Source organism: Ursus americanus, chromosome 17, assembly GCF_024610735.1.
Source record: "Ursus americanus isolate L20-20 chromosome 17, mUrsAme1.1.p, whole genome shotgun sequence".
NCBI lineage: Eukaryota > Metazoa > Chordata > Mammalia > Carnivora > Ursidae > Ursus > Ursus americanus.
This window is the reverse complement of record NC_142143.1, coordinates 24836427-24853733: the sequence shown is the minus strand read 5'-3', so window position 1 is coordinate 24853733 and position 17307 is coordinate 24836427. Positions and strand designations below refer to the sequence as shown.

The window sequence follows — 17307 nt, the reverse complement described above, 5'->3', positions numbered from 1 at the left end:
TTAAAAAGCACATATATTGACATATTGTGTTAATTTTGATATACTTCTAGAGGCTGCCTGAATTCTTAAAATTATTTTCTCCTTTAAAGCTAATACATACAGTCTTGTCTCATTCCAAACGCAATACATCTCTGTAACCTGCAGTATTGACAGCGGTTTCGATGGTGTTTATTGATAATACAGTCCTTAGATCCTCGACATGAATAAACTAAATTTTTTCGGATGCTTCTTTTAAAAAATCCTTTGCAGCCTTCACAGGTTACTGCTCCATAATGACGTCCTAGAGACAGATGTTTAAGAAAACACAAAAGTCACATATTTTAGAACAGAAATGGAAATAAGCCCACTACTTCCCTTTAAGTAACAACAATATATGTGATGAAACAGAGATTTTTGAGTTTGTGACATGAAAATAATTTTTAAGAGTTACTAAACAGAGAATGAAACAACCATATTCTTTGATAACTATATTAAATAATATGAATTTTTAATTCTGTAAAGTAACCTTAACAATGATATGGAAAATTTCGGCAAGAGGAAAAGCAAAACAACCCATAGTACCATAAGTAAAAAATATTTTCACTTCTGAGATCACTTACAAATTATAATTCTTTTCTATATTATTTAAGGATATTTTATTCTTAAAATTCTGCTCTAAAAAAAGATCTATCAATTAGTATTTGAGCACAGTATTCTCTTGGGGGGGGGGGAGGACAGAGGGAGAAGGAGAGAAAGAACCTTAAGCATGCTACACACCCAGTACAGAGCCTCCATGGGGTTCAATCTCATGACCCTGAGATCATGACCGGAGCTGAAATCAAGGGTCAGACATTTAATCAACTGAGCCTCCCAGGTACCCCTATAGTAATCTCTTCTCATTGTGGGTTCCACTTTTTATTTTTATTTTTTTTTAAGATTTTATTTATTTATGTGACAGAGAGACAGCCAGTGAGAGAGGGAACACAGCAGGGGGAGTGGGAGAGGAAGAAGCAGGCTCCCAGCGGAGGAGCCTGATGTGGGACTCGATCCCGGTACGCCAAGATCACGCCCTGAGCCGAAGGCAGACGCTTTAACGACTGTGCTACCCAGGCGCCCCATGGGTTCCACTTTTTAAATTTCTGGAGAAATCTGTCACATTTTGATTAACCTACCACTTCACGGGCCCTTTCTTTGATACAACATCTATTAAATTGAACATATTCTGGGAAAAGCTGTAGTGGAGATTTTTGCAATGAAGCTATAGAAAAGATTAAAGATTATATATGAGTGAACACAGGTGCTTTCCTCACATAAAGTAACAAGGAATGTAACTAAAATGACATAACCCTGAGTACTAGTAATAGTACTTGGAGAAATGCTGCTCAGCTATGCGCAGTATTAAATAAAGAGTAACCAGAGCTTTTCCACCTCATTAATTCAAGTTATTCTATATTCCTGGACTAGCAACAGGGCTCAGCAGGTAAGTGAACAACTTAATGTTATGTGTTATTAAGGACCACAACTCATTTTTAAGCAATTCCTTTGACAAAACTGATTTTACTTTCAAGAAAAATTTCCACATATTCAGTTCACATTTAAAAAGCAAAACTCTTTGGGGCACCTGGGTGGCACAGTTGGTTAAGACCCTGACTCTTGGTTTTAGCTCAGATTGTGATCTCAGGGTCATGAGAATGAGCCCTGTATGAGGCTCTGTGCTCAGCGTGGAGTCTGCCTGAGTTTCTCTCCCTCTCTTTCTGGCAACCCCCCACCCCTGCCACCCAAATAAATGAACAAATCTTTTTTTTTTTTTTTAAAGCAAAACTGTTTTTCGCAATTCTTCAAAACGTGCATTTTATGTCACTGCAAGATCAAATTAAATTGCATTCAAGTAAAAAAAAATCTTTAGGTGAATAAAAAGCTTTGGGGGAAAAATCAGTTAAATTTATAGGCTTCAAATATGAACCATAAAAACAACATGCTCTTTTCTTTTTACTTTCAGAAGAAGAAACATGGTAGTGTGGTAGTTATTTTAATAACACAACACATATAGAAGGTTGTTTTTAAAATGTTACCTGATGCTTTGTCTCCACATACTACGCAAAGATCAAAAACCTTATTTGGTCCTTGGTCTGGGGAAGAATTATCTGTTAAGAGCTAAAGAAAACCCCCCAAAACAAAAAACAAAACAATAATTTGTTAATAATGCTCTTAAGTAAAACAAAAGAACAGCCAGTCTTAGTTATTGCTTTCTTTCTTGTAAGTTATTCTGAAATTTTGAACTCTATTATACATATATCAATTAAACTATTGTTAATTTTCTTTATACGTAAGTGAAAATTTCAATATTAAAAGGAAAGATAGGAAGAATACCTTTTAAATTTGTTCCATAACAATCTCATTAAACACTGTTAAGTACTCAAATACATGAGTACCTAATGTATCTTACCTATTAAGCACTTATTATTCGTTATTCATTCAACACATCAAATTACTTTGATTTGATTACTTACATCAAATTACTGCAGCAGTTATTAGCCCTATCATGACATGTCTTTGAACAGCTCAAAATTTTTTTCACATGGTAAAATAAGCTATAACAGCATATAAAGATAACTTAATTTTTTAAATAGAAAAGTAGTTAAAACTTTTTTGAGTTATTTACTTATAATTATGGAAATGACTGATAAAACTTTTCATCAGTGAGTTGTCTAAGATTTGGATCAGGTGTAGTCGTAGACAGCCTGGACTGCAGATTCTGATAAACGGTAGCAAGCTAGTAGAACTGGGTGGAAAGGCCTTGGGCAAATTACAAACCCTCTTCAACCTTTTTATCATTTCCTTTCAATCTTTTGAAACGTGAACAAATTAATTCAATCTCAAAAATGTGATAGGGCATTCACCATATCATCTTCCCCTGGCTTTAAAACAACCCAGAAAATAACCCTCCACTTGGACTCTTTTTCTTCTCTTAGGGGTGTGAATGCCTTTAGGAGTAATTCTGATTTTAAAAACTTCAAACAGTCCTTAACAATGCTGTCCCTTGCTATGTTACAATGGCATCATTTCTTCTTATATCATGATAAAAATTAGTCTTTAAGAGAAACTTAACAACAACAACAAAAAGCTGTCCTTTGAAAGCATCTATGAAAGGCATCACTCTTTTCCTTAATAGCACATCTATTGTGAATGGTGCTAATCTTCATCTGCTATTATTCCTAAGGGTAGGAGAAATATTGAGAGATTAAGGGACTTGCTCACGTGCTTTAGGTCACTAGATCAGAAATCCAATCTTCTTGGCTCAGGGGAATTCTATCCTAGACCTATTTCTTTTTCTTTGCCCTGAGAGGTGATCCATAAAGTAGGCAAAGTGCCAATATTATCTTTTTTTCTTAAAACAGAGAATTATTTTTTTTTAAAAAATAACTTTACAGTGGAGAAATCTGATACACACTACTTCAGCCAGGTGGTCAAGATCAATGTCACCAGTTATAAAACATGATGAGAGTAAGTACACGTGATATGATGTGATGAAAATGGCACTTAACCTCTGTGATCCTCCTCACCAAAACCAACAACCCCAGTCTAATCATGAGAAAAACATTAGTCCAAGTCCCCATAGCAGGGCCATCTACAATATACCTGACCAGTACACCTCAAAATCGTCAAGGTCATCAAATACAAGGAAAGTCTGAGAAACTGTCACTGCTAACAGGAATCTAAGAAGACATGATGACTAAATGTAATATGGTATCCTGGAACCAAAAAGAATATTAGGTAAAAATCAGGGAAAGCTAAAAACATCTACGGATTTTAGTTAACATCAAAATTAGTTCACTAATCATAATAAAGGTATCATATTAATGTAAAATGTTAATAGGAGAAATTGTGTGTTGAGAGGTTATATGGAAACTCTGTACTAACTGCTCAATATTTCTGTAACTATGAAACTGTTCTAAAAAATCAAATCTGTTGATAAAAAGAAATTAAGGTATTCATGATGTTATATATTTTTTTAGTGACTTGTCTTGTTGATAAAATAACTCCTTATAAATCCCATCCACTTTTTACTAGCTGTTTCTAAAAGAAATATAAATAATGCAATTAGAAGAATAAACAATCTATCAGGATATACAAGCAAAATTTTGTATTTTTTTTTTAAAGATTTTATTTATTTATGTGACAGAGAGACAGCCAGGGAGAGAGGGAACACAAGCAGGGGGAGTGGGAGAGGAAGAAGCAGGCTCCCAGCGGGGGAGCCCGATGTGGGACTCGATCCCAGAACGCCAGGATCACGCCCTGAGCCGAAGGCAGACGCTTAACAACTGCACTACCCAGGCGCCCCAAAATTTTGTATTTTATAAATTAGTTTTTCAATCCTAAAAGGAATGTTCTTTGATCAGGTTTTCATCACAAAATAGAGAATTCAATTTTAAGCAGGCACTCCACCAAGAAGTCTCCAAAGGCAAACTTAAGGGTTTGCTGGATTTGTGTTCAATCACAGCAACCAGCAGTGATAATATCTACATTATCACAGGCATGCAGTGTGTATGAGCCTTAACTCTTTGAAAAATACGTAACTAGCAAAAATTAAAATGATGTGCAGTTAATCTAGACCACTGACTGACTCCCAGTGTCAGAGCAGACGGTGGGGATAAAACTGTCTGCTACATCACGGAAGACAGAGATGACAACCAAGGAGGCAAAGTGACAAAGATGCAGCCAAATACCGACTTCTGGTTTTGGCAGCTTCTTGTTGCCCAGGCAGCGTGGTCTTGGGAAGTGCCGCTACCACAGCAGAGGCTCCTCATCTGGCAGCTTCCTAACCGTGCAGAAGCAGCAGGTCTCTTAGAAGCCGGTTCTGCAGCATGTCGGAGTGGTTGTTCTTGGAAACCTGACCTGGAGCTGTAGCTTCAGCCTTCCCAGTAATTCTGTGAGTTCTCTATACCCTTTATGAAACACTTTCCTGGACAAACTAGCCAGAGTGGATCTTACTATACGCAACGAAGAACCCCTAGAAAATATATGGATGTGAGGGTGTGTGAGGAAAAGTACAGTGGCATATAGGAGAGGGCAGTCACCACAGATAATCTGCACAGCACATAATTTTATGCAACATTTTTTTCCTACAGACCATGTAGGACATAATGTATTAACAGTAGGACTTATACTTATGATGTGGTTTTTAATTCTTTCAAGTGTAAGATGAAAAGACACTCTAAAGTTATTTACCTGGAGATGTTGTGCAGACAGATCAGGAGTTGTAAAAAATAACTGATTAACACCTGCTGCATCTGGAGTAGTGAGGAAAACTTTCCCTGGAGTGGAATCTTGCCTGGCCAGAATGACTTTGCTTGGGGTAGAGCCATCGTGATTTGTCAGAATGAACTGCTTGCCTTGTGTATTATGATCAAGTGCCGTCACGATCTGGATTTTCTGGCCAGTTTGCTGCTCGGTAACAATCTAACACAATCATGTCAAATTAGTAATCAATTCCACTTATCTTTTTTTTTTCTTTTTTTCTAAGGGCACAATTTTCTCCTACCTTCAGACAAAGCTAGGAAAGCATACCATTACATATATATTCAATACAATACACATACATACATACATACCTTTTAAACTAGCAATTCTACTCCCACAAAATCCCATCCTATAGAAAAACAAATGTGCAAATAAAGGTACAATAATAAAAACATTTGGACCTCACTATTTTGATTCCTTCCTTCCCCTTCCCTCCCACCTTCCATTTAGACAAATGTTTACTGGGTGCATTCCATTTGCCAAGCACTGTTTGTTCTGTGTCCTGGAATATAGCAATACACAAAACAAAATCTTTGTTCTCATAAAGCTTTTATTTTAGTGAGGAAAGGCAGATAAAAAACAAGCAAATAATATTGTCAGAGGGTATCAAGTGCTACAAAGAAAAAATAAAGCAGGGTAGAGATGGTGAGAGTCACTGATGGAACAAACGCCATGAGGAGATGACATTTTTGCACAGGCCTGAGTGAAGTAGCAGACCAAAGCTTAGGACTAGCTAGAGGAAGTGCATCCTCTACCTGGGATACAGGGAGAAGGCCATGGGGCAGGAAGAGTGTTTCACACATCTGAGGCAAGAGGCACTGCAAGAGAGCTATGTGAGCGACACAGAGTGGCAGAAGGGATTATGGTAGAAGATGGGATCTGAGCGACAGCAGGAGCCACATGGCACAGGGCTTTGTAAGGACTATAAACTCTGGATTTCCTCCTGTGTGAAATGGAAATCCACTGGAAGGTCACAGAGGAGAGCGGCAAGATCTTGTTCAAAAATTCTAGATTTAGCGTGTAGACTAGCCTGTGATGTTGAAGAGAAGAACTACGGGAGACCAGAAAGGATGCTACTGCTCACACACTGGCAATATCTGGGAATTATATATGGGCAGACATGCTGGCAGGGGACAGGGTAGTAGCCATGCTGGAGGAGAAAAATGACTGGATTTGGGATATTTTATGAAGGGAAATGTGACAAGATATGCTGACGGACGACATGTGGAATATAAGGGGAGAAGAGTCAAGGATGACTACTGGAGTTTGCTGGGGCAGCTGGGAGGGCAGGACTGCTACTTGCTGAGCTGGAGGGGCCTAGGGAAGAGCAAGTTCATGGATAAAGAGAACTAGCCAGCACTGAGGGCTTTTGTTGTTGCTGAACAAATATTTTACAGAGTAACTCATTAAGCCAATTTAATACCTTGGTTCAAATTTAAGATGGCGAAGTTGGTTTGTTGCCAACTTTTTCCCATTTCTCTGAAATTATTTTCAAGATTCTTTTCTATGCAAAATTGACAACAAAGTTCTGAATTACTAATTAGTTTTTGTCTAGAATAGAACTGTACCAATTATAGCTGCTGCCAATTTGAGTTTTCTTTGTTGACCATTATTGCCAGCATATCCTATTTTTCTGGGTGTACTTTTCACTGTTGCCAATTTTATCTTACATAGGTTATTTCCACCACCATCTTCCCTAACAATTTTCAATTTTACCTATAAGATGTGAATTTGAATCAGTTCATTCATAACAAATTTTACCATGTAAAGCTTAAGCTGTTGTAGGCTTCACTGTGGATTATTTCTATCAGTAATATTACTGTGAAGTAAACAAAATTCTAATGGCTGACAAACATTTCTCAGAGAAGAGCTTTAGGTGTATGCAACGTGTGGTAGTTCTTTGATAGCACATTCAAACTTGACAGGTGGTAGCTTTTTAAAGACTAGCTGCAACGTGAAATCAGAAACTATATTAAAATCCATTGCTCTATCTTGCAATTTGAATGGATCCTTCACTTGTCAGTGATTTTATAATATTACACCGGCCCACTGAGTGATGTACATCTTTTATATGTTGACATGTTTCACATACCATATCATTACATGGCTGGTAGCCCCCTGGAGAAAAAAGGGCAATGAACATTTTAGTATTATTATGAAAATAGTTTTGACCTTGCTGACTCTCTGAAGAGTCCCTAGATAGTACCTTTAAAAACCTCTGGATTATGGTACCTCTTACTAAGGAATAGGGCATAATTGTTCCAGGTCTCATCACTGCTCCATAACTCTTCATTAGCTGTTTTTCTTCTGCACTCCCATAACACTCTATACAGTCATCTATCATAGCCCTTACCCCTGTACTGTGACTGTGGGATGATTTGACTATTTCCCATTAGATTTAAAGCTACCTTAAAGTTGAGAGTATCTTTTATTTCTGTACCTTCAGAACCTAGCATATACATTTGATTAACTGAGTTTTATTATTATTTTTTTAAAGATTTTTATTTATTTATTTGATAGAGAGACAGGCAGTGAGAGAGGGAACACAAGCAGGGGGAGTGGGAGAGGAAGAAGCAGGCTCCCAGCGGAGGAGCCTGATGCGGGGCTCAATCCCAGAACGGCCGGGATCATGCCCTGAGCCAAAGGTAGATGCTTAACGACTGAGCCACCCAGGCGCCCCTAACTGATTGAGTTTTAAAACCATTGTATTTATTTATTTGAGAGAAAGAGAGTGCGTGCGAGAGCACAGGTAGTGGAGAGGGAGAAGAAGGCTGTCCATCGAGCAGGGAGCCTGATGTGGGGCTCGATCCCAGGACCCTGGGAATATGATCTGAGCCGAAGGCAGACGCTTAACCGACTGAGCCACCCGGGCGCCCCTGTACATTTGATTTAAATAGGTCTGATGGATCCGCAAATGAACTGTAAATCAAACATACCTCTCCCATCTGTTGTTCAATAATTTGATGTGCAATTTCTTCTATGGTTGCCATGTTTTAATTGCCAAAATGTCCTGCCAGAATAAAAAGATGCCTTTTCACAATTATACTCATAAAACATATTTACTGAAGAATTTATAAATGAAGTCACATGATAGCTAAGATTTATTTCAAATTAACTCAGTTGGGGTGGGTGGGGGAAGGATGGAATAAACAAGAGACTGGCTGTGCACTGACAATTACTGAAAACTGATGAAGTTTATACAGGGGTTCATAAAATTATTCTCTCTGCTTTTATATATTTTGAAAATATCTATTTAAAAAATGATTCAATACTAAACAATTTCACTTTTCAAAGACACTGAAGACTAACCAGGACAATTCTGATACAGATCAGGAGTAGTTTATTAATTTAAATAAGGGTAACCCTATCTGTAAACAAAACAAATATGTCACTGTAGCCCTTGACACACTCTTTTACCAATGTATTGTAAAAACTGACAAAAGAATTGCATTTGTTCAGAAGGAAAGAAGATTTCTCCAGAATTTTGTGACTGTTCTTCATCAGTGGCAGTTTCTCACATATTAAGGTTAATTTGCATTTAAGGTAAAACTTTCTCCAAATGGACTTGAGAGTCTGAAAGATTAATGCATTGACTTTGACTTTTGCTTTTTCTATCAATAGACAAGAATACAGAAATTATTTCTGACTTTGTCACATTATATAACATCTGTCATAAATTCACTTTAGTTGTACTAAAAGCAATGTTCAGGATTTAGCTTTACGCAACTATTTCTTACTAGATTGAAAAGCAGTGGCTTCATCCTCTCTGGAACTGAGGAAACAGAGCTGTTCCCTGGGCCTGTGTCCTCTGGGCCCAGGGTGGCAGAGGAGGCCCTGCCAGTCTCTGACTCATCTTTGAATCTTTCCTCCCTTTCCTTGAAGGATAACAAATGTTTGAAACTGAATAGCTCCACTGGCCCATCTAGAAAAATCACCCAAGTCCGACAGTTTTTCTTCATTTCATCCCATCTATGTCCCCTTCACTCCAAGCTGGCAACATTTCTGCTGATATAAAATTCTCAGAAATCTTACTGCCTTCCCTGCATTCAGGGGGTGGAGGCCATCAGATGCGAGCCCTCTACAGATCTCTCCTGGATAACCCCATCCAGGCTTCTGTTCAGATGGGTGACTGGATCCATAAATCACACATCCCTAACTCTTCAGCAAATGGTTGTCCAGTCACACCCAAGACAGTCTCTCCAGAAAACACCTTCTCTTTTTTTGCAATATGAATAGGGTGACTATTTTTAGAATCTTCAAGTCCTGGTTCCACTTTTCTTAACAATTCCTTCTTCAATTTATCTCTCTTTTCACATTTTACTATAAGCAGTAAGAGGAAATAGCCAAGTCTCCAACACTCTGCTTATAAATCTCCACAGATAAATAGCCAAGTTCATTGCTTACAAGTTCTACTTTCTACAAAACACTAGAACGCAAGGCCAAGTTCTTTGCCACTTTATCATAAGGTTCATTTTCCTCTAGTTACCAATACTGTAACATGCTCATTTCTGAAACCTCACCAGAAGCACCTTTAATGCTTATTATTTTTTTAAAGATTTACTCATTTGAGAGAGCGTGCACGCACGTATTGAGTATGTGTGTGTGGAGGGGTGGGGGGACAGGGAGGGGCAGAGGGAGAAGGAAAATTCCAAGCAGACTCCCTGCTGAGTGTGGAGCCTGAGGTGGGGCTTGATCTCAGGAGCCTGAGATCTTGACCTGAGCTGAAAACAAGAGTGAGACGGTTAACCCACTAAGCCACCCAGGTGCCCCTTTATTATTATTGTTTTAAGATTTATTATTTGAGAGAAAGAGGGAGTGCCCATGTGTGGGGGGAGGGGCAGAGGGAGAGAATCTTCAAGCAGACTCTCTGCTGAGCACCGAGCATGAAGCACCAAGCAGGGCTCGATTCTACTGCCCATGAGATCATGACATTAGCTGAAACCAGAGTCCGATGCCCAACTGAGCCACCCAGGTGCTCCTAATGTTAGTTATTTCTATCAGCATTCTGTTCACAAAGCTATCTGTGTATCTCTAAGATATTATATTATATATTATATTATATGCAACTTTTCTACAGTTCTCTTTCTGAACCCTCACCAAAATTGCCTTTGGCATCCATATTTCTCCCAACAATCTCTTCAAGGCAGTCTAGGCTTTTTCTAGCTCGCATCTCAAAACTCCTCCAGCTTCTATTGGTTTCCCAGTTCCAAATTTTTAGGCACTTGTTACAGCAGCACCCCACTTCCCAGTACCAGAATCTGTATTGGTTTGCTAGCGCTGACATAACAAAGGCTAACAGGGCTGCTTCTGGCTGGGTGATTCAAACAACAAAAATTAATTTTCTCACAGGGGCACCTGAGTGGCTCAGTTGGTTGAGTGTCTGAGTCTTGGTTTCCACTAAGGTCATGATCTTGGGGTCATGAGATCAAGCCCCATGCTCAGCTCAGAGTCTCCTCGAGATTCTCTCCCTCTGTCCCTACTCCCCTCCCCCTGCTCACACTAAACTAAATAAATCTTTAAAAAAATTAATTTTCTCACAATTCTGGAGGCTAGAATTCTAAGACAAGCTGTCAGTAGGGTTGGTTTCTGAGACCTATCTCCTTGGCTTGTAGCTGGCTGTCTTCTCTTTGTCTCTTCACATGTCTTCCCTCTGTTTGTGCCTGTGTTGTAATCTCTTTTAATAGGGATAACGGTCATATTGGATCGGGGCCTACCCTAATGACCTCATTTTAACTCAGTTACCTCTTTCAAGGCCTCATGGCCAAATACAGTCACATCTGAGGAACTGGGGACCAGGACTTCAATATGAATTTGGGGGGGGGGTGCAATTCAGCCCATAACACTTAGGCACAAATCTAATAAGAAACACAATATATGTAAGGAAAGCGTTAAAATACTACCTAGAGAGAAGAAAAACTAGCTGAAAGTACACCAAAGAAAATGATTATAGTGACTACCTCCAGGGAGAACTGGAAGTTTGGCAACAGGGGTAGAATGCAGACTTACTTTTCACTGAGTAAGTGTGTTTCTTTTAAATTTTACCTGCAAGTATTACCACATACAAAAAATTGTCAGTAGAAAACAAAAAGCCAGTTTAAAGGAATCTTTTCCAGAAATCCTAAAATCTACACAGTGTTATCAGCACATTATACCCAAAGAACCTATTTCATAATGAAAACTTATGTAGATCAACTATTTGTATATATTATTAATGTTTGATTACTTAAAAGTGATGAATAGAAAGGACTGAAGTCAAATCTCTGCAGTATTATATGAGTAAACAATTACACTAAATCAACTATCATTTTAGCCAGAGACCAAAGAGCATTAGGGTATTATGTGTGACGCGCGTACGTGCATGGTATATATGCATGTACACATTCATGCTTAACTGTATACTTTGTCATCAGCAATACTACAGGTAAAACAATGCTAAAGGATTTGAATGTTAATATTCTTGGAACAAATAGTATTCTTGAGTACGGAATTCAGGGGTATTCGGAAATTTTTTTTTTTTTTTTTTTTTTTTTTTTTTTTTTTTTGCTTCTGAAGAAAAGAGCAGGAAATAACAATGGATTCATGACTTTTGGAGTTACAAACTCTAAGCTTAGAGAATCTGACAAAAGCTACACACCCTCTTCAGAAAAACACACATGCACGTATTCAGTAGATTCCATTTTGTGATCCAACACATCGATTTTCCCCTCCCTCTCTCTTTCTTTCTATTTGTATTTGGGGTGAGAGGGACACAGGGAGGAGAGAAAATCTTAAGTAGGCTCCATGCCCAGCACAGAGCCCAATGCAGAGCTTGATCTCACAACCCTGAGATTATGACCTGAGCTGAAATCAAGAGTGAGCTTAACTGACTGAGCCACCCAGGCGCCCCTTCCTACTTCTTTGTATATAAACTTTACTGCAGTAGTCTAGAGCCCTAATCGCATATTGTTTTATATATCCATATAATCCAAACTGGTTAGCAAAAGAATTCTTAGGGAAAATTTTCGAAATACCTCAATGAACGTATACTTCAATTTGTATTGAGTAAAACGGAAATGAGAGGAATTTAGGGAATAAATTTGACCAGAAAGGCAGACTAAGAACAATTTTTCCCCTCTGGACCCCTCTCCAACCAAACATAGAAATGTATGGTGCATGCGTTGCAATGTCAAACTACTTTAACCTACTTGTAAAGCCTGTTATGTGTCTGTAAAGTCTGTTAGGTGTCTGTCAAGCCAGCTTATAAACTTAAGATTCAAGTCTAGAAAGGCACAGACACAATGATATAAAGTCAAATCTATAATCTCATTTTCATTATTACTTTTCTCATTAAACTATCAAGGAATACATATTTATATGTAAATAAATCCACAAAATATTTCAAATACATCATATAATCTTGTTCATTAAAAATTTTTTCCACCATTTGCAAAAAGGAGGCAGACTATCTAAATTAATAACAAATTATGGGACGCCTGGGTGGCTCAGTTGGTTAAGTGTTTGACTCTTGATTTTGGTTCAGGACATGATCTCATGATTGTGAGATGGAGCCCTGTGTCAGCTCCACACTGGGCATGGAGCATGCTTAAGATTCTCTCTCTCCCTCTGCCTGCCCCCCCCCAACCCTAGTGTGCTCTCTCTCACTCTAAAACAATAAATAAATAAATAAATTACAAATTGTATCCAAATGCATTAAGTTTTACTAAAATTTAGAAATTCCCAGAGGACAGTATTATTCACTCTGATAAACGAAAGTATTAGCAAGGGGGAAATGATAAAAATTGGTTAAGAATGAAATAGTAATTGGCATAAAATTAGGCATTTATGATAATGCATTAGTCACTTCGGTTGTGATAAAGGCTCAACTATGGCTAGTTTAAGCAAAAAGGCAGGGGGTGGGGGAAACAGGATACACACTGCTAGGACCCAAGCAGCCCTGATCTTGGGAAAAACTGGAGCTAGGGTTTCTCAGGAATCTCCTTATTTCTATGTGTTTTTTTTTTTTTTTTAATTATCTCTGTTCTTATTCTCCCTATGTGGCTTATTTTTTACTTTGTAGTAAAAAACCAGGAAAGGAAAAGTAGTCTTCTCTGATCACAATTTTAAAATGTGGGTTAATAGATTCTGATGGGCCCAGCTTAGGTTATGTGCTTATCTTTGGAATTAATCACTGTAGGCAGGCCAGAAGAGGGAAAGGAAGGTTAATACGATTGCAGGATTGGCAACTTCCACTTTTAGAAGGTCTATTTACCAAAAGATGGAACACTAGCTACTGATATAATCATCATGAACCAGGCAACCACTTCAATTTGTTTCTACTACTGACACACAGAATTCTTCAATCAGAAGTCCACTGAACACTAAGCTACTCAAAAAGCTTACTTCAGCACTAACTTTAATTTTCTGTTGTCAGTTGGAGAAATCCCCCCAAAAGAGAAGGGTAAAAAACCCTTATTCTTATAAAATATTCTATCAAGAGTTCTCCTTTTGGCTACTTCCAGATCAAAGTTCTTCTAATTGCTTGCTCTGTGAGTTTAGTAAAAGACAAATTTATAGTTTTATAGCCATATTGTTTTAAACAACCTCCACAGTTTCTAGAGAATTCGCAAAATAAATTAATTTTGTTGAATTTTTTCTAAACATACCAAAATTTGTTTTGTTCTAAGACGATAAAAAGGCATAAGGAGTGAGGGCAAGGCAGCCTTTTAATCCTCAATATTAAAAACTTGAGGCCTGGAGCCTGAAGTACTAGAAGCTGTTAGACTTTCTCATGAAACAGAAAGATATTAGGGGTTATCATTTACCCTGATATATTGATAAACAGAATCTTCCTGATGAGAAGAGACTACTGACGTTAGAAAAGAATCAAATTAGTTTTGGGTTACCAGTCCAGATTTTATTCCCAGCTTTCAAGTTAAAAAATGAGGAAGCTCATGAAGTGGAATTCAGTAACAGCCTAAAGAGATACAGTCTTGAAAGCTTTCTACAGAGAAATTAAATTTATGCTGAGTGTAAGTCAATCAATCAGAGAAAGACAATTAGATGATTTCACTGATATGTGGAATTTAAGAAACAAGGCAGAGGATCATAGGGGAAGAGAGAAAAAAATGAAACAAGATGAAACCAGAGAGGGAGACAAACCATAAGAGACTGTTAATCACAGGAAACAAACTGAGGGTTGCTGGAGGGGCGGGGGGTAGAGGTATGGGGTAACTGGGTAATGGACACTGGGGAGGGTATGTGTTGTAATGAGCACTGCTGGGTATTATATAAGACTGATGAATCGAACACCTGTACCCCTGAAACAAATAATACATTATATGTTAATTAATTGAATTTAAATTAAAAAAGAAAATTAAATTTAGAAGATATCATTTTTTTAATGGAATGATTCATTATTCTTAATGAAGACAATAAAATACTTCAGAATAGGCAAATGAGCATGAAACTATTTATCATGTATTTATATGTATACATATCCATATAACATACACAGCTCAAGGACAGTACTAATGTTGTAGGCCTCTGAACAAGGCTTATTTTCTCCCACACCATAAACACTTCCTCTGAGATTCTTCTAAGTCAGTTATACCATAGTTTCTAATGACTTTATGACTGCCATTCATTAGCTTCTACTCGAATACCATTATTCATTGAAAATTTTGACACTGAGTGTTGTCCCTTTCCTGCCACCAACATGGATGACTTCGGTGACCACAGACAATCCAAACTACAACCAATCTAGTTCCAAATTTCTTGACTTAAAAGTCCAATAATACTCACCTAATTGCAGCTATAATATTTTGCTACCAGACTGCTCTAACATATATATTTAATATTATTTCACCTCTTAATATTCTTCAAATTCCTCCCTTTATCTATAGGATTTGAGGTGTCATTTGTTAAACTTTATTTTCTAGCTATACACACTACTTGTAATTTCTTGAATTTACCATGTTGCTCATGCTTCCATGTCTTTGCTAATGTCTTCTTTTTCTACCATGACCATGGAATCACTAGATCAATATATGTTTGTTTTCTAAATTTAACTCCAAAAATTGAGGCAAAACAAGCATTCTTCACATACTGATGGAAGTCTAAATTGTTATAACCTTCTTGAAAAGTTAATTTGCCAATGCGTATCATGAATCTTAAAAATGTTCACGTTCATTGACCCAATAATTCATTTACTATTCTACTCAACAAATACTTGTTGAGTGCTTACTATGGGCCAGGCATTTTTCTAAGTGTTAGGCATAGAGCAGGTAGTATTAAAACAAACTTCCCTTTGTGAAGTTTCTATTTTGGTTAGGTTAAACAGACAACAAATAAATATTCAATACCAGTAAATGGTGAAAAGAGGAATGGAGAAAAGTAGAGCAGGGATTAGTGACAAATAGCTTGGGGACAGGGAAGGAACTGCAATTTTTAAAAAAAATTTTTAAAAAAGATTTTATTTATTCATTTGACAGAGAAAGAGACAGCCAGTGAGAGAGGGAACACAAGCAGGGGGAGTGGGAGAGGAAGAAGCAGGCTCCCAGGGGAGGAGCCCGATGTGGGGCTTGATCCCAGAATGCTGGGATCACGCCCCGAGCTGAAGGCAGACGCTTAACGATTGAGCCACCCAGGCGCCCCGCAATTTTTTTTTTTAATAAGAGGTCAGAGATGGCCTTTCTGAGAAGGTGACATCTTAGCAAAGACAAAGATTTGCAAAAAAAAATTCTTTCGTTAAAATAACGGATGAGGAAAATGTTTAATGACAAAGAGAAAATGCTAATGACAAACTGAATGCAAAGATCAAGAAACAAAATTTTATTTACAACTGATTTTAACTATGCAAAACACAAAAGGACTAAAAACAAACATTCTCAAATATTAAGTGCTTTTTCTAGGTGAGAGTTATAGGCTACTTTCTTCTTTCTGCTTTTTGAATGGGTATTTACAGTTGTAAACAGAAAGTAAGCATTCCCTCATCTTTAGCCTACTGTATCTTGTGCCCATTTATCTTCTACAACACCCTGTCCTTTTGCATAGATGACCCATCTCTAATAGACTTCTAAGGAAAAGGACTGTAGTTTTCAATGAACCTCTAGTATTTAGCAGTGCCTACTATTCACATCTAACTTCAGTAAGTATTTACTGGAACATATTTACCAGGCACTGTGAGACCTTGGGTGACAGTGAACAAGGCAGAAAAGATCTCTGCCCTGCAGGGCTTATATTTTAGTGAGAAAACAGATTTTTAAAAATTACCATGTGCTAAATACTATGAAGCACACTAGGAAGGAGTGATAATAAAGAGAAAAACAGAAAAATGGCGGAAGTTTACATAGGTAGTAGTGTCCTAGACCTCAAGTCAATCCCATTTTAGTACTTATTAAACGTATGACTACATGTTCACTCACCATGAGGCTCAGTTTCCTCACAAATGAAATGGATTCAATATAATCTACTTCAAAAAGTTGTAAAAATTCAATGTCAGTGAAAATGTCTACACCAATGGTTAAGTTTCTTTATATCTAAGAGGTATTTTCTGAAAGCTAGATGAACAAAGTGGTCAATAAATGAACAAGAGGAGCTCAGAACCACCATACTAGAGAGGGAGGCTCTGGAAAAACCTTAGAGATATCCGAGTTAGGCACTGAAGATTAAGTATTTTCACCAGCCTGAGGGACAAAGCAAAAAGCATGAGGATGCTGTCTTTACTGCTCTAGAGCTAATTAATATACAGAAAACAAACAGTTCTACATTTTTGGCCCTGAGTTTTTTCAATTTACCAAGATCTCATTTCTACTTATCCTCCCCACAGAAAAAAGCAGAGTATGAATGGTGCTATCCTTTTTTCCATTCAGATTCAAAATTTTAAGTCTGTGCTCTGACATCAGAAACAGTTCATTTTTTCCCCACCAGCCCCACGACCATCAACTGATTGTAGACTGCTGTCATCCAAAACAGTATTTTGCAAACTTTGTGTCGTGAGCCACATTAATTTAGTAGGTCAGATTTTTTTTTAAAGGAAAATGGAAAAGA

The 17307-nt window shown here is 37.6% G+C and overlaps 1 protein-coding gene across 2 annotated transcripts in view; it reads right to left on the bottom strand.

The window, feature by feature from the left end:
* NR2C1 (nuclear receptor subfamily 2 group C member 1) overlaps nucleotides 1–17307 on the bottom strand; it is a 45902-nt gene that overhangs the window by 25321 nt on the left and 3274 nt on the right. For both annotated transcript variants that reach the window (XM_045780025.2, XM_045780024.2), the window contains exons 2-5: nucleotides 8217–8290; nucleotides 5209–5439; nucleotides 2052–2133; nucleotides 101–280 (exon numbers count right to left, since the gene is read on the bottom strand). In XM_045780025.2, coding sequence (XP_045635981.2) covers nucleotides 101–280; nucleotides 2052–2133; nucleotides 5209–5439; nucleotides 8217–8270 — 547 coding nt within the window. In that variant the 5' untranslated portion in view covers nucleotides 8271–8290. The remainder of the gene's footprint in view (nucleotides 1–100; nucleotides 281–2051; nucleotides 2134–5208; nucleotides 5440–8216; nucleotides 8291–17307) is intronic.